Consider the following 18,384-nt stretch of genomic DNA (forward strand, 5'->3'; position numbering starts at 1 on the left):
ACAAAAAACGGCCATAACCTGTGCCCAGAGGTAATTCTTCCCACAGCTGCCTGCAAGATCCTTATTAAGGACACTACAAAGAGTGGATTTGGTAAAAAAAAAAAAAAAGTTTGACAACTGGTGCAGAAAACTGATAGATTTGTCATCTAAACCCATGGAGACATCTCTCCCTTTAAAGTCTGAATACTCTTCCTTGTGAATTACACTAAGAAAGAGCAGCAGAGAGTGAGCGCGGTGCAGCATTTAACAGGCGAAGTGCTAGGCTCCATTTGGTCAGGACTTTCAAAGGGAGCAACTGAATGGAAAGACTTTTATTTTGCTATCAAGCAGTTCCCTGAAGTGATAGAGGAAAGGCAATTTCCACTCCAGCTTCACCAAAATACAATAGAAAATTCATTCAGGTCTAGTTTTGTCATGTCCTATCTTCTTCTTTCTCCTGTCTATGATATATCCCTTCAGGGCTTAATTTCTTCTCACCAGTCAACGTGACTGAACAGCTCCCAAGTATCAAAAGCTTGTAACCTTGGCAAACCCCAAAAACCTGTTATTTTTGATGGAGCAAGAAAGCACTCTACAAGTCCATCCTCCTTTCATGTTCTCTCACTGCCAGATCCGAAACTCTGTTTCTTGTTTCCAAATTCAAAAAGAGGATCTCCTTGGTTTCTTTTACTGTATGGTTTGATCCAAAATGTACACACGGTTGCCTAATTGTGACTGGCAAGATAAAATTATTTTCTGATCCTTAGGCACAGCTCAAACTTTAAATGTGTATTCCCCCTGCATTTAATGAGACACTTCAAATGCTGAACACCTTGTTCAGGTTTTGGCAGAACACAAATGGAGATAAGAGATTGTTGCCAGGGAGACTTTGCAAACTCTTAAGAGTGTAGTTTAACCGACATTGTTTTCTAGCATACATCGTACATCGATAGCTGAGGTCGACAATGAACCTCAGCCCTTCCATTCTGAGGGACGAAAAGGCTTGGTATGGTGAAGCAAGTTCGGTGTCCAAGCTCTGAGATCAAGCTGGAAATGTCCTTACTCCTTGGTAGACTACCAATGTACCAGGTACTCTGTGCCCTTTAGGACAACCAAACAAACGCCTTCCCCGCCCCCCCCCCCCCCCCGCCCCCAGAAATGTGAGAACTGTTCTGTATACTTGAAACTCCAATGTTATGGCTGTTTTCATGTAGTTTTTTCCTCCTCTGGACTGTAATTTGGAAGAGTTGACTGGTGCTGTATAATCAAGAATCACTCCTCCAGCTCTGATATATCATGACTTCTGGATTTCCATAAAGCCAGTGTTTAACAGCACATGACAATATTATCCACAAGTTTGTTATAACATTCCTGGCAGCTATATTAATGGCAATTACCCACGGATAATTTTAGTGGCTGACTAAAAGAATGGTGCAATCCTGAAAAAGAAAGGCCTTCTTTGAGTAGCAATTATACACATAACCTATTCAATTAGCTAGTAATAGATTATTTTTTTAGACATGCATATATGTCACATGTATTTTTAATGACCTAGACATTATTTTTCACTAATTATATTTTAGATAGATCATAAAAGATTTTGCCCCTTTGTGACACAGTCTGTTTCCCCCCTTTTCCTTATGAAATTAAGCTCTCATTTTATAATCCACAGTAAGATCAAGTATCGCATTCTCTTAACACTCCATTAGCCTGGTGAACCCTTCCACATATATCAGAACAGTTACACTGGGCTACGGAATACGCAAACATGATCATTTACAAATAAAATAGCATTAGTTGCAACCATGAATTAATAATGGAAATCCTAGACTCTTTTACCTTCACTGCCACCAAGATCTTGTCCTGCTCAGGACAGAGGTTATAGCATTCCGCCAGAAAGACTTTCCCAAAGGCTCCTTCTCCCAGTTCTCTTTTAAGAACGATATTGTGGCGCTTGATGTGCTGCACAACTGTGAAGAGAAGACAAAACAGAGGTCAGAAGTGAGCTACAAGGCCAGGATGGGTCGGGGTCCATGCCTACAGCCCCATGGAGACAGGTGCCTGTTGTGGAAGGAATCAAAGTCCCCATGTGTCATTCGTTAGTGCTTTGTCCAAAAAGACCAAGTTAATACATTTATATTTGGAGAGTAGCATGTTTGCTGGATAAGAAGACATGGAACTAAGAGTTACCTGGGAAAAGGCCATGTATCATCATGTTACGATGACTGCTACACATCAACAGCCAATGCTGTTTTTTTTTAAACATGAAGACAAAGAATCAGAAAACAAACCAAATCTTTCTCACACGACTTCTATTTTTGTCCGTTTAAAAATAGCTGAACTCTCTTGTCCAAAGCCAGGAAGTTTTAAAATTAACCTAATCAAAGGAAAAAATATGTGCCCTCTTTCAATTAAATCCAGCTTACTCTGGTTCTCTTACCACTTGTTCAACTGCTTTCCCTCTCTGTGCCATACTACATTTACAATAAGATAGAAATTTCATTCTCACAAGCCTGATTTACAGTATTGCTCTGAAGTAAAAGAAATAAAAGACGGACAAAGGTTTTAGAGAGCATAGTGGACAGAGCCTTAGTTGAATTGCTGCCCAGAATCAATTGATTCAGACATTAAAGTCCTTGAGCATTTTTGTTCAACTCATTTTACATTTTCCTTTCAGCACAAGCTTCCATTAAAATATTTAATATTTAAAAGACTGTACCAAATTTTGTAGAATACATGATCAATTTGCAATGCTCAAGCTAAATAGAGCAGCTGTAAGGGCAGTTTAACTGGCCAACTCAACAGGGTTGACAGCTTGTGTTGCTGAAATTGTACAAAACCGTCAGTATCTACTGCTGAATTTAACCTTGGTGCATTTAGCTGCTATTGCAAACACTGAAGTTTAACCCTGCCATGACAAAGCCTATTTGCAACTTAAATCCTAAACACAGTGAAGTAAACGGTGGTGCACAGGCATCAGGCCAGCTTCTGCAAAGGCATGAATCTCACCTCAGCTGCCCAACTGCAGGGACCAGGACTGAACCGTGCCAATAATTCAGGATATATTCAGATGCAGATCAACCCCTGCCTCCATGCTTGGCCACATGTCTGTTCCAAACCAGGTGATGACTTACACAGAAACCACCTTGCCTCCATTACTAAACATGGAAAACAGTGCTGCTCCTAACAGCAGTGAGGAGAAATGGCACAGCCTGTCCCCATTGCTGTCACCAGCATCTGGAGAAAGGGCACACGGTCTACAAGAGCAAAACATGTGTGTCCCACACCCTGAGCCTACAGGGATGTAACTCGAGTCCACTGCCTATAAATGTGCATCGTATCCATGTGCATGCATGGGGGGCAGGGTAGAGCCCGGTGCTGGAGCAAGCCAGGAGAGCGAGAGATGTCCCCAGGTGCCTCCATCATGCGTCTGCTAGGTGGGCAGCGCGCCTGAGGAGCAGACCTCCACCAGACCCAGCTGGAACATGCCAGAAACCCCCAGGCCGACAGGCAAACAGGTCCACCGTGCCCTGGGAGCAGAGTGAGGGAAGCCAGCTTCTCCCCATGCCATACTGGACCCACCTGGCCTTGCTCCCATCCCCGAAGCTGGCAGCTGCAGGGGACACTTCCCACCCCCTCCACCGACAACCGGCATCCCGGCAAAGGCCATGCATCCCACTAACAGCTGAGTACACATGAAACGAGACTGCAAGGTAACAACGTTTTTCATTCTTGTCACACTCTGGTCTAGCCTAAGGTTAAGTTTTATCATGGTGATGCATGGATATGGTACGCTTTGTTTGGCCAGCTACCCAAGCAGCTCCCCTGCAGTCAGTAGGAATTTGCTTTTTATTTTCCTGTTCTCCTCAGCACTGGCTTTTAAAGTAAAGCACAAAACGCGGTCAGCACAAGACAAGCCTGAACCAAAACACACCTCTCCTCCACAGACGCAAGCTAACCAGCATCCCTTGCCTCTGCCAACACCGGTCACCAGGCAGACACGCTGGGAGTGCCACTGCCCTGGCACGCTGTTGGAGCACGGGAGTGCGGCACGCATCGTGACCCATGCTTTAACGAATGCTTACTGATAAATGAGTACTCCTTTCTACCCCCTGCCAAACCCACCATGCAGCCCTGCCTCTTGGGGAATTCTTCTGTTTCCCACTGCTTGACCAGTATCACCAGCAGAATGCCTCTCTTCCTTTCCTAGAGAGAGAAGTTCAGCTCCATGTTACCAGTGTCACCATTTTAAAATGTCCACAAAGCCCACAGACAGGGAGTAGGGTGGAGATACCATCCTGCTGGTGTCAGCAGCAAAACTCCAGCAGACATATCTTTTCCCTTGGTTCTCTCCGCAGCTGCCAAAGACCTGGTGATGAACACAGTCAACTTTCTGATTTTTGTAAGGGTCCTCTCCACTTTGAACCCAGCACACCCCCAATGCTGGTCCTAGCAGTACGGAGGACTTCACAAACAACAGGGTAAAAATAAATAAGAAACATATCAACAACTACTCTGTAGTGCACTTAGAGCTGCTGCTAAATGTTCTTATATAAACCAAGCATTTGAATAAACAACCCACTCCATAGACCAAACTGTTAAAACTGAAATGCAGCAAGCCGTAGAAGAGATCTGCACAGAATATATTTGTAACTTGTCACGCTCTTTCCATCCCTGTTACCTTGCTGAGCTGCACCGAGTCACTAAACAAATAAAAAATGACAGTAAATGTGACTAAATGGGCAGAGATTAAATATAAGAACAATGTAAGTAAATCAAACACATATGATGTGATGGAAATATGAGCTAAGGAAAAAGTCCGTTTAGAACACTCAGGGCCCCAGCCATAATGACACCATCTTCAGTGGGAGGAGATTTCAGCAGGAGATACACTGAAAAATTCAGGTCAAAATCTGCTTTCAGTTAGTATCAGGATAAAGCCAATTATCTCTGTTGAAGTCCAAGAGATTATGCTGGATTTACATGGAAGAAACAAAGTAGAATTTGGCCAAAAAGGTGGCATAACTGAATTACCAAAGAAGTGGCCTCATAACATTGTCTCATAGACAAAGATACATAAACATTCGAAGAGTGGCTATGTATTTTCCTCCTTTTGACTCTAAATGCTGATTGCCTTTGAACTGCCATTTGTACTTTTAAAAGCACATCATTCCTGGTTCAAAAGATCTTGTCTGATTACTGTAAAAAAACCCTTACATTAAGCTACAAGCTAAGTCACATTGAAATACTGAAGAGAAAAATGAAACAAAATATGAAGTGAGACCATGCAAACTAAACAAGCCAAAAAGAGGCTTTGGTGTTAAATAATAACCACACCGTCATGCCCATAGGAGCAGGGGGCTCCCACAGACGGCTGCAGGGAAACGGCTGGCAACAGGAAGCACGACTGCAGAAAAGGGCCCTCTTCTCATTTCAAGGTCTGAGAGACATCTCACCAACAGAGCTGGACTTCTAGGTATTTCACTCACTAACAGCATGTTGCACTGGAAGTGACGCATCAAAGCCTTATCCTGCAAACACCATCTGCAGGCATGGGATTGCACTCCCCAGGTAACCTACCTTTGATGGTAAGGCTGAAGAGAGAGTCACACCATGTTCTGGAGTGGGTCCCAGCAAAACAGGCAACTCGGGATCACCTCACCACATTGAATTCACTGAGTTGGATGTGACTGATTCCAGCCACGCACAGCAGGACGCTCAGCAGTATAAACTATTAAAATGTTTCTGCATGTAATTAAAAGGTGAAATGCTATGGCAGAGTGAAAGTGTCTTCCCCTTGGTCACAAACAACAAGTCTGAAAATTTTACCACCACATGTGACCATTACACCACCTAAGCTGACCTTTTACCCAGCACGCAGCATAGTACTGAGTTAAATGACTTATGCTTGGCAGGAGACTGCCTCCAGAAAGCAGCTGTGCTAGTCTTGATTTGAAAATCTGATCTGTTCACTTGCCCTAATGTGGAATCATTTTCATTGTTGATAAAAATGTATGCCTTTTTCTTTGACTCTTAATTTCTAGCTTGTCTGGCTTGCATCTCCCTTGGGTTTTAGGAGACTTTCTCTGCTAGCTTGAGCAGCCTTTAAGGTCTGGTATTAAATATACATAATCAACACTGTTCTTGCTCTTCTTGGCGAGGCAAAGAGATGGAAGTCCCTCCCAGGAAAACATTTTCTCCAGTTCGCCAGTCATTTTCATGGCTCTTCTCTGGAAAAAAATTTCAACAACCTTTTAAAAGAAGATGTTTCCAGTTGTTTTTCCCAACTGGAAGATACATTCTTGTATCACTCTCCACAAGGTTGTGATAAAACCATAAAATCAGCTCCCTACATCTCTGCATGTCCAAAGATCACACTAGTCCTTTTAAGGCTGCGTTTCCTAAAGAGCACAAACATTCCAGTTAAGTGGTATGCATGAGCGTGTCTCATCTTGAATACCTCACCCAACTACAATATCATAAGTGCTGCAAGTTTCAGTTGTGTTCCCATGTGCCTTATGAGAACAGAGGAGAGATCTGTCCTTACAGAGGGGCTGCAACGAGGACTCACTGCTTGACGGACAGTTAAGAGCCATAGCAGACAGGCTCCATCATCACTGCTCACTGAACTACCAACACTAGAAGATCCTGTTGTGTTGCATGCCCACTTAAATCATCTGCTGAGTCTGCTTTCTAGGATACTGTTCAAAATTTTGCTAGCGGTACACTCCTGATGAAATGTCAGGACTTTGAGGAGAATTATGATCTTCAAGGTGTCAAGTAACCAGGCAAGGTAATGTTATAAACATATTTACAGTTGCATAAGAAAAAAAGCAGCAGCAGAAAAGACTCAGCTTGTGATGTGACATGAGGTACTACAGACATTTTGCAAGTTTCTTCATTTCCTCTCCCACTGTTTCTCTTGTAATTGTGAAGACTCAACTATTTCTAAGATCTTCCTAGAAAAGACAGGTGTAAATGGCTGAGTGATAGTTCAGATAGTATATCTGTCTTAGTTTTGGCTGGGATAGAGCTAATTTTCTTCTTAGTAGTTAGAATAGTGCTGTGTTTTGGACTTAGTATGGGATTTAGTATGAGAAGAATATTGATAATATACTGATTGTTTTTAATTGTTGCTAAGAAATCAAGGACTTTTCAACTTTCCATGTTTTGCCAGCGTGCAGGTGCACAACAAGCTGGGAGGGAGCATGGCCAGAGCAACGGATCCAAATTGGCCAATGGGATATTCCACATCATGCAACATCATGCTCAGTATATAAATGACAGTTGGCTGGGAAGCTTGCTCTCTTTCTTCCAGGATTGCAGTTTCAGGATTTCTCTCCTCTGGAATCACTAGCCAGGGACAGGCTGGGCGCTGGTCAGCAGGTGGTGAGAAATTGCACTGTTCATCAGTGTATTATTATTATTATTATTTCAAGCATTAAATTGTTCTTATCTCAGCCCACGAGTCTCTTTACCTTTAGCTTCTGATTCCCTGCCCCATGCCCTGGGGGCAGGGGAGGGTGAGCGAGCTGCTGTCTTGGGTTAAAACTGCGACAATACCAAATTTGTACAGCATTTGTCATTCACATAAAAGGAGGGGTGGAATTTCAGAGAGAATCTCATAGCAGGAGGATACAAAATCACTATTACCAACAGGCTGTAAGTCTAGCCCAATGGCCATTGGACTCTGCAGTATCAGCATCTCTACAGTTCTGCATGCTATTGCCAGAGTAGAAATTTCAGCACATAGAGATATCTACTCTGTAGCATGGCAATAAAAACCAATAACAATCGCTTCTTCCTTTTTTTTTTTTTTTAACCTTTTAACCTGTCAGCGTTGCCTGAATGCAGAAATAGGCCAGCTTGGTTCTGAAAGTCTATTTCTGATTATTTGATGTATTTATCCCATATAACATTCATTACTTATTATTCTCTATATATTTTTGTGCAGTACTATTGTTGCTCAATTTTTACCATACAGCAGCGACAAATTCTCATACAGGACTGGTGCCCAGCTGTCATACATGCAAAAAAACAGGCAGCATGTTTCCACGTAACATGTAGTCCACAGCTGAGACTCAATTCACACCTGTTTAACAAAAGGAAAATTAACCGACAGAAAACCCGTTCCTCAGGTACTCTGCTCTAAATGTAAGGTGCTGGTACAGGCTACAGAAGACTGAGCATGGAGGATCCACAGAAGAACTAGGTCAGAAAGGCACTTGGGTCTTGTCACATTACCCATGCAAGTAGGTAGTAGGTCTTCCGAATCACTTTGAATTTTGTTTTGTTTCTTTGAAAAAGAACAGTTTAATTCAACAGTTGTGAAACAGTTATCACTGAGTGCCCATCAATGACTTGCCAGATTTTTCAGAGGCAGGAGACCCCAAGTGGGTCTTGAGAAGACATGGCCAAGTCGAATAAGCAGTGGTCTTCCTGGAAGAACCAGAGACATTTATGAAAGCACTCACAGGAATGGCATAATTCCCAGGGATTTCCTAGCTGTCAAAAGCTACATCTGATGATAAATACAATGAATCTGTGATTGCTGCAGCTTAACCTTTCAGTTGCTTCGTTTACAACTTACATCCTCACAGGATCTACACCCCGGAGTTTCTATTGTCTGGGCTGAGAATTAAGCTTCCCTTTGCAACACCTTGCTGCAGCTCCTGGGGGAGTGCCCATTCCTCTCCCTGCCGCCCACTGCCGCAGGAGCATCACAGCTCTTGCCCACTGGTAAACTCATTTTTCTGTAGCTGGAGTGGCTTTTCTCTGACTGAAACTCAAGTGTTTGCTGTCTTTTGGGGTTAATATCTGATTCCTGGTGAGGTGTTTTACCTTACTCTTTTGTTAAGGTAATTGATTTGTTTTAGTTGGCCACAATCCGCTCAGTTTGGCTACAGATAGGCATATTGCCATACTTGATTAGATCCTTATAATCAAGTAAGAACTACTTAATAATAAATCATAGTAACAATACTATCATAGTTTTAAATGCAAGAGCTTTATCAGCCAAATTCACCCTTCAAGAAAACAAGAATAAGAAAGTTGACAGTTTTTCCAGGCATGAATTTGCTTTTGTGCCTTTGCAATCTGAAACTGTTTTTTTTTTTTATTATTATTTCAGTTATAAATTTGTATTAAATATTGATTTGATCTGTTACATGCTAAAACAATTGGGATAATCAGAATAACTGAGAGCTAAATTTGGTGCTTTATGTTCAGAATATACAGCAGACACTAATCGCTCTGTGTTTCTCTTTCTATGCTGCTTCCAGCCTACTAACAACTTTTCAGCACAGTGTGGTAAATCAGCTTTAAGCAGAAAACTGCGCTGGAATTTTGACCAAACATCGCCTTCATAGATGTGTATACACTTAATTTGTAAAGGTCAATGTCAATGCACTTCTTCCAAAAGATTAACAATTGTAAAACTCAAAGGCTATTGTGTGTAAGCTGCTGTATAAAACCTCTGCTAGTATTATTTCATTGCGGCAAATCTGGTCCATCTTCCATGTTTAAGTTAACTGGAGACAATGATCTAATCACCACCCTTCTCTTAGCTCAGACCAGGAAATCCTTTCCCTCAGCATGATACTAATCTTTAGGGATCTTCTCTGCTGCAGAAACAGAAGCACGCAGCAAAGGATGGGGAAGTACCATGTAGCATATCTCATACAATAGGCACTTGCAGGAGAGAGAGGCTAATAAACATGCTGCCTTCAAAGTATTAACTCTTTTCTATCTCTGTTTGCAGAAACAGGCATAGTCTGAAAAGCATCCCAGGATGCCAGTCTGAGAAGCAGGATGTGAAAGAAACATCACACATCCAGAGACTGAGCCATATTCAAGCTTGGCCTAAGTGGGCATAAAGGTGAAATTCAAAGGAGATTGCCCTATTTTTGATGTATGTTTCTCTGCTTTGCTTTTTCTCTTCTCATTTTAAAAGGAAAAGGAAATAATTTCGTACCTCGATATAAGGGAGGACTAAAGACTTTTACTGGTGGCTTTTCAAAAGGAAACATGAAAAGTACATGGAGCTTTCGAGCCTATGAAAGAATAAGCCATGTGCTCAGCTCACAGTTTCAAAATTCTACCCCCTTATATAAAAGTTAAGCACATACTTAATCTTTACTTTTTGCTAAACTATTTTACTAAAAGATGGCATAGCATTGATCTGCCATGTTAGATGGGTAGGTTGCCCTGTTGAAGCTAATTGTGCATGGAAAGCCCAGGGAACAAGAGAGAAAACATTGCGGGAGCGTGACAGGACACAGTCTTTTATATATCACTTTTAAGCATACTATTTATGCTTTTTCTAACAATTTTTGCCCTGCTTCAGAGCATCTTTTACAGTTCTTTCAGGCTGCAGCACACTGTGTGGTTTTCCATGAGGAAAGGTGAATTTTATGCATGCCCACATTTTGTTTCCTTTGGGCCAACTGAGGTAAACTCCTCCCCTATAGGAAGGTTCAGCCTCTGACTCCTTCCTTAGCTGCACACAGTTAAGGCTTTGTCGCTACGTCGTTACTTGCTCTTACAATTCTGTGTGTACTGACCTCTTTCCTGGGTTTTGCTGTAAGTGGCCTTCAAACACAGAGAGAAGTTACAGGTTTGGTTATCTCCGAGGAGGATCCACAAAAGACACGCACAGACATCGGGTATTGCAAACACACAAAAGAAGAAACCTTCCTCGCCCTTTGATCAGATCCCTGTATTATTCACTGAGAAACAAAATAGCAGGAAGGAGAGAAAACAAGTCTTGAGTCTTCCTACACACTGAAAAGGAAAGAACATCATTTTGCCCTCTGTCCTCTGGGCAAGCAGAAGGGGTTAGCACCAACCATTACACTGCCCCAAGGTGCCATGTGACTGGAGAGGTGAGCAAAACCATCATAAAAAGGTGAATGGACCTCAAAAAGAGGCTAGTCCCTTTTGCAGACGTGCTGTCCTTCGACATTTCTGCGTCCTTCCATGCTGAGGCATTTGTTGCTCTGCTTCCACTGGCAGGCTGGCACACCTCTTTGCTAGGGCATGCCATCTACAGAGGCTTATGTTCCCATAGGGCATTTGCCCCTTGGCCCCTGCTGCGGTTTTAGAATCCCAGTGTTTACTGGGATTAAACAAAGGCCTTTAAAACAAAGGCTGTTTTAACTGGCAGCACATCCATGCAAGGTACAGCCAGAAAATTCATCTTTACTGCTGGGCTGTGACAGATACCTCTGCTGCAGCCACAAAACAGTCAAAAGATTATTACATTGTACTAGCTTCAAACAAAAGCCCCACAAGTTCTCACTTATAGGTCATCCAAATAAAGTCACACAGGGTTTGCAAGACTGAACATGCTGAGGGTTTTTCAGGATCAGATTCTCAAGAACTGCAAAGAAAAGATGACTTCTATTTTGTCTTGTTGCCCATGCATTGGAAAAAATTCTTCTGCTGTTTCCATATGAACATAGCACATGCTTCATTTTTCAAGCTTAAGATCTGCTTATCGTAGACCACACATCACCTCCTCAGCTGACCTGGTTCTTCTGTCCTGCATCCTCCAAAGGACTAAGACTGTAAAGTGTATGTTTATTGTATGACAACAAAATAAATTATTCCATGTGTAAAGGTCACGAGGTTTCTACAGCCTGGGTGACTACTCATCGTTCTCCAGGGTCTGACAACCTCCCCAAATCCTAGGGAAGAATGTAAATAAGACTCTGTCATGTCCCTTGCATTGAGATTTGGTGGTGGTCCTACTTGGAACCACTCTGTAAATTATACTAAACTGTAGCCCAGCAGGATTTGAGAAAAATTCAAAGGCTTTTTTAATAGCAGCAGGATAAGTGCCTATTCTAATTGTCCTGATAGAAAACCCAACCTGCCCCATGGATACAATAAGAAAATCAAAGCTGTGGCTCAACAATGGGAAGAGCAGGACTTTCCTAGATCATTCCTTTTGTGAAAAATGTCACAGATTTTCTCTTCTCCCCTCTTGGATCTGCAGGTTATTTTCATGTAACAGGAAAACTAACACACCTAGCTAACAGATCTAGAATACGAGAAATCTCTTTCCACTCACTTCAGCTTTGGACTGTGTTACCTGTCAGTTGAAATTATGCTTCTCTACATTTCAGACAATTAGGAGGAGTCCTCCTTCTCTGCTAAAACAAGTTTGGTGAGGGAGCCAAAGCCTCAGCTACGTACAGCTCCTTGCAACCAGTCTGCAACACATACAGCCCAGTGCCACTTGCCCCTGGCTGGATCAGAGGCAACGCCATGCTCTGTATGCCGCCGTGGCTGCAGACAGCCAGGCAGCAGTCGCTCCATCAGCATGCCAAACGGAGGCAGGCTTCAAGCGGGAGCAAAGAGGGCCTCGGTTCCACTACAGGCAACAAACCAACAGGTCTGTTTCTCAGCAAAGTTCCTCTCAGACATCTGTTTAAATAAGGGCTTCGTAAATTTTCACTAACACGTATAAATCCCCTCCCCCTCCCAATAAAAATTCATTTTAGAGAAAGGGAAGGAACACAGATACATTAATCAAAAGTTAACTACATGATATGTCAGCAGCTAATGAAAAACAAAGACCTGTACTCCTTTACAGCAATGACAGCTTCCCACAGGGTCCACTGTGATAATGAACAGTCAGAGCCCCAGCACCAACAGCGACAACACAACCAACCAACCACGAAATGGGATCTTTTAAAGCTGTGGCCCATGACGAGGTTGAGGACAAGTTCAGTTTCTGCCAATACGCTTTCAGCACCTAAAAGCATCTTGGTTTTGAGCTGATAATTACAGTGTGCTAAGCCAAGCAGCTGTCACTAAGGAACAGGAGCTGCCCAAATGCAGCAAAATGCATAGAAGTTTACTGGCTGATTTATCACACAGTAACGAACCCAGTTACAGCCTTCTGATCCATGGAAGTGAAAGTCAGAAAGAGGGAGGGGAAAAAAAAGAGGAAAGGGAGGAAGAAAGAGCTTTGAACGTTTTGTTCCAGGCAGTTTCCAAAGAAAAGGAAAACACCAGGCGTGATTCAATTGCAGGATGCCCTCCCACAGCCTCGCTGCTGCTGGAGAAGCAGCCACTGGGCAGATACCCGAGACACGTATTTCCAGACAGACCGAGTCTTTGCTGAGACGCCAACTCTCGCTGGTGGCAGCACACACACACATAGCAGGGCAGACAAGAAGAAGAACGGCAGAAATGGCTGAATGAACTTTATTCAGGATCTGACATACGATGTCAGTATAATGAACATGACCTAAAGAAGAGTGTTACACTCACAGCAGACTGAGTTGGCAGTTCTAACCAATTAGTACCAGTTAATTTTATGGTGATAGCTAGTACACATGTGTGATATTCCGTAAAAGCTTAACAGATGTCACCATAAATCATAGTCACCTTTCTCCCCTGCACTCTTTTTATTTGGAAAGTACTTACAATTGGATCTTCTGTAATACTTGCTGTAGACTGAAGTGAATGCAAATGCTATTCTGGGAGTCTCTGCAAGGAACCAAAAATGCATGGACCAGAAAAGTTCTCTTCTCACCTAGCGTCCATAAGACTGTTGCTTTTAGAAACCAAAACTGCTTGGTTCCAACTACTGTTCACCATGATATTTACAGTGACTGTAGTCTGCACAGAACAATCACAGGCAAAGTGTAGGCTTTTTCTCCCCCTCCTTCTGAAGTTCTCTCCCAGAGCAACAAATACCAGCTGCCTACATACTTATGTACTTGGAAAGCATTTTGAGCAGCAGTAACTAACACAAACGGCTACTACATTCATTGAACTGTAATGGCAGAATACCCCATGTGCTTATCAGCAAAGGAAATACTAAAAATTACCATCATTTTTACTGTTACCAGTGAAACAGCTGGATTTTTGTCTCAGGTTGCTTGGAACTGGCACTTGCAGCTAAGGAAACGGGTGTTGTCCATCGATAGGCTTGCTGTCTGCACTTAACTAAAACACTGAGGTACACAAAGCATTATTGTTAGCCCTACAGACAAGATGTCATCAGGGGAGATTAACAGGCCCCTTTACAAGCAGTGTTAATTAACTGCTGCCTCCTGCAAGGCCACCACCAGCAGGAGGGCAAGCACAGACCCGCTTTTAGGTGGGACTGGTCTGAAGCTTGCTCGGGAGCTGGAGGGCTACTTTGCCTTTTGGTAGTCCAACATCCACAAAATGGTCCTCAAGCAATTTCCAGGACTCCGTGTTTCCAGCCTGCCCTTCTGGTCAGAATTTTAAGGGGAAGAGGAAGGATCAGAAGCTAACATAACTATTCATAAACCAATTTCAGGATTTGTTGGGTAGTTTGTCCAATGTTTTCCTACGTACAACTCTCAACTAACTTACAGGCTAATGTGTGGCTTTCACCATTGCTTCTGTCACATTTATTCTTCCCTTGTAACATTTTCTTCAACATGAGAATGGTAATTCAGCCACATGTGTCATAGAATATAACAGGCTCTAACTGCAAAAATAACCATTATTAATTTGCATTTTTCCTTACAGAGAGGCAACATTGTTTGCTTCTGAAACCTAGACACACACACACACACACACACAGACACACACACACCCCCCCCCACCCACACACACCCCCGTAGCGATGAAAAGGTATTTGTCATCAGCACTTTGGCAAACAACTCTTACGAGGCTTCTGCTGAGTGAATCCCTTTATCATTGCTTCCCCACCTAGAAAATAAGGCCAGAAATGCTTACTTAGCTGTTTCATAATAGTGTTTTTTTTTTTCAAATATTAACTGCTTTCTATTTGGACAGTGTCACAGAGCTGTAAAGTGTTAAGTTTTTTATTCATCAAAGTTCTTATTTGGTATATTTTGAAAACAATGTCCCAAACTCTTCGCTGCCATCACTTTCTTAAATTCAAAATCTCAAGTGGAAACTCTCCAGGTACGGATTTGGCTGCCATGAATACTTTCTTTTATTTTTTACAGATTCTGGCCTCCTTAAAGTTTAAGTGCATGATAACACAATCAAAAATAAAAGCAATTGGAAAGAAAAGAATACATTCAGAAACAAAATTGTACAACACCACTGCTTCTCTTGCATTGCCTTTGGTGTTTTCTTGTATGCCATGAAACTAATCCTGCTCTCACTCACAAAGTGTAAACTAGGAAACTCAGTGGAATCCTTCTAGATTAACAGTCACAAAGAGAAGCTGCTGAAGAACACAATTAAGAAACTCACAGCATCTACTAATTGAAGGGAAAAAAAAAGACTTGCATGAATAAAAGAAAATGTGAGGTCTGCTGCTTAGCTAACTGCCCTAATTCTTTGCTTATTCCAGTCTGTATGTTGTTAGCTTACAGTCTTTTATGTACCATTCCACATAAAAATAAACAGGCCCTCAGGGATTTACATACCACAACCACCACTTCAAAATTACTTGCTGTAGCTCCCTTTCCACACCTTTGTAAAAGTAAACAAATAAGGATCTCTGAACAGGAGCTACTGGAATCATTTTCCTTCATATTATTTTAAGCCGGCATCAGAAGTGCCAGTTGTGGAAATTGTGGAAAATGGTAAATTGCATCCTAATGAGGGCTATTCTAGCTGAGCATTCAAACAACATAATTGGGAAAAATCTCTTCTCAAGACTATTTTAAAAGGTATTTTTGCCCATAATTAACCAAGATGAAAGCTAGCTACAGGAGCTAGGAGCAAGTGGTTCGAGAACCCACATTATCCCTGCTACTGCCTGAAAGGTACTGTGCTTTCACATACGGACCTTGCTGAAAGCCTTAGTTAAGGACAGCCATGACGGCTCCAGCTCCAGTACAGAGTTTTTAGTTCAAGCCCAGCTCTGCAGGAGTCTGATACAACTTTCCTAAATCAGTGACAGGCTTGTCACTGAGACAAGGAGTCTCACAGAAAAGAGGTACATCTTGCCTCAGAAATACCTCAGAAATTGGACAGGTTGTGAGCTTGAATGAAAAGACAGTACGTACATAGCAAATGTGCTATATGCTGCAGCTTTCCACCCAGTAATTCATATCTGCAGATATATAGGAGAGGAGGATCATCCACACTATGGAGTCCATTGTCTCCAGTGAGAAGTGCAAGACGGAATTGCTGATGGGCTTGAGAAGGGACACAGGGGAGAGATTAAATATGGGCAGGGTGCAGTACGAACTCTGAAAAAAAAGAAAAGGGAGATGACTAAACTGCTCCAGTTCAAAAGAAAGGGAATCTCCAGACCTCAGTTGATTAGTAGTGCTAATCAGATTTTCTCCTGTTTTCTCACTTAAGCACCTTAGGTCCTGTTAATTTAGATTGCTTAATCCTAACAGCCTGTTACAGTTGCTCAGGAACAAGCTAAACATCTGCCCTGCAAAGACTTCCCTTAAAGTTTTTATGCATTTTAATTAAATGCTATCCCCAGTACAGGAAGAATTTGTCCACATCCAAACTAACATCACAGTTACCCGTTTCTGCCCAGTGACCTTTTTTTCTGTTATGCTATATAATCATATTTTGGGTATGCTTAGAAAAAAAGAGAAACTTTTGCTAGCTTATTTATCACTGCTTCTTAGTCACTCAGTTTTATTTCGATGCCGCATATTGCACAGCTGCCAGCCTGTTGGAAATATTTCTGCATCCCATTTGGTTAGTTATCCTACAATTTCAAAAGCTTGTGATCTCTTATGGAAGTTTGCAGATGCAGTTCCCTCACCCTCCCCAGCTATAGCATGACAACGCATGCCAGAACACAGGCTCTGGCACAGGCTTTGGAGACGGATGTGGAAAGGTTACACAATTTTGCAGTAAATTCATTATGATCAAGCAGCACCAATTAAAGCAATCACTCTCCTGGCCAAAGGAATAAGTGAGGAAAAGAAAAAAAAAAAAAACAAACAAAAAACCAAGTCTTCACTTTTCTGATGTCCTGTTGCATCAAAGCACAGGCTGCAACAAGCTGAGAAAGTGTAATGTGCTTCAACGTCTTTTTCAGTTGCTATGGTACAGTTTCTTATGGAAAATTCCTTGTTCTGCGTGATGTTTTTCCTGCCTCATTTGGGATGGCAGAACCGTTCCTTGTGTCACCTGAGAAACCGGGCTGTCAGTTTCCACCTATTGGTGAGAAAGAAACTCATCAGCAGCAGAACTCAATGGAAAATTCCTCAGGTGGAAGTTTCTGTGCTGGAGGCCAACACGACACCATGACACTGGGGAGGAAGGATGGATGGGTCAGGGGCTGAGGGGGCCACACAGGAGATCTGGCTTCCATCTCAGGGTTGGACACAGATTTCCTGCGTGAGCTGGGTCAAGGCATTTAATCCCTGGGAGTCCCCGCTTGTGCAGGCAGCTCAATGAAGCATCCTTCCCCCATTCTTCACCCAGGTCTGTGACCTGCCCGCAAGCCCACCGACTAGGTCCAGGTTATAGGAGAGGGGCCATAGCCCAAAAGCTCTTCAGGCAGAGGTTATTTGCAGCTGCGGAGCCCCACAATGTTTCACACAGTGAGGTCTTCTTTGGACCTCAGGGCTCTAAAGTAACGCACGCAAACAATAACAAATAATCGTGTTGTTCTGTACTCTTAAGGAAAAATATCAACATAGGCAAGGAGGGAAAACTCCAGCTTCACTGTACAGCCAAGCAGGAGAAAACATTTCGCTTTTAGAGGAAATCTGCAGTCTATTTTCTGCAAATACCCAAAATTGCCAGAAACATATAAAATGGTATTACAGCATCACACTAGTGATAAAAAGCAATGAGGGACAGGGACTTTTCACTAGGGGCATTTCTTTACGGATTAGTTAGAAGTAATCTGATTTTAATGTGACATTTTTCCTGCTGGAATGTTTTTCCTTCCAATCAAAAAATAATTAGATTCCATCACTTTTGATTCATAACAAAACCGAAGCAAGGTTAAAAAAAATTTTTTTTAAAAATGGCGTTAACATTTTAATGCAGTTGGATACCTGCCGTACTTCAGAACGCCAAAATTCCCACGGGCTCCCTATGGTGATAAGAAGAGCTTTTGACCTCTCTGAGGAAATGGGTTTTGAAAATAATAAATGCATAAGTGCTTGAAAAGGGACTCCTTCAGTAATGTCTATCATGAGGATGAAGAGCATTCAAGATGTGACAATGTAATTGTACTCCATAGGACAAATTTTCTGTTCATGCCAGTATTTAAAGCTCCATTGACTTCAGTGGAGTTTCACCCTTTAATCCAGAAGGTTTGGGCTTATTGGATATCATTTCCAGTTATATGGAACCACTTTTGTCTTTTAGACTCCCTCCCCTTCCCAAGTAAGTTCAACAAGAAATTAATGGAAACATACAAAATTTTTATTTCCACAACACTGACTTAAGTATAAAGCCAATTGAAAAATTTGACTGAAAAATGTTACTGGTGTAAAATAAGAGTTT

At 42.2% G+C, this 18,384-nt stretch overlaps 1 protein-coding gene across 4 annotated transcripts in view; it reads right to left on the reverse strand.

The window, feature by feature from the left end:
* The window catches only part of NTRK2 (neurotrophic receptor tyrosine kinase 2), a 202,918-nt gene that overhangs the window by 47,677 nt on the left and 136,857 nt on the right, over positions 1–18,384 (reverse strand). For all 4 annotated transcript variants that reach the window (XM_086628706.1, XM_086628705.1, XM_086628704.1 and 1 more), the window contains one exon: positions 1,819–1,949. In XM_086628706.1, coding sequence (XP_086484832.1) covers positions 1,819–1,949 — 131 coding nt within the window. The remainder of the gene's footprint in view (positions 1–1,818; positions 1,950–18,384) is intronic.

This window comes from Tauraco erythrolophus, chromosome Z, assembly GCF_009769465.1.
Source record: "Tauraco erythrolophus isolate bTauEry1 chromosome Z, bTauEry1.pri, whole genome shotgun sequence".
NCBI lineage: Eukaryota > Metazoa > Chordata > Aves > Musophagiformes > Musophagidae > Tauraco > Tauraco erythrolophus.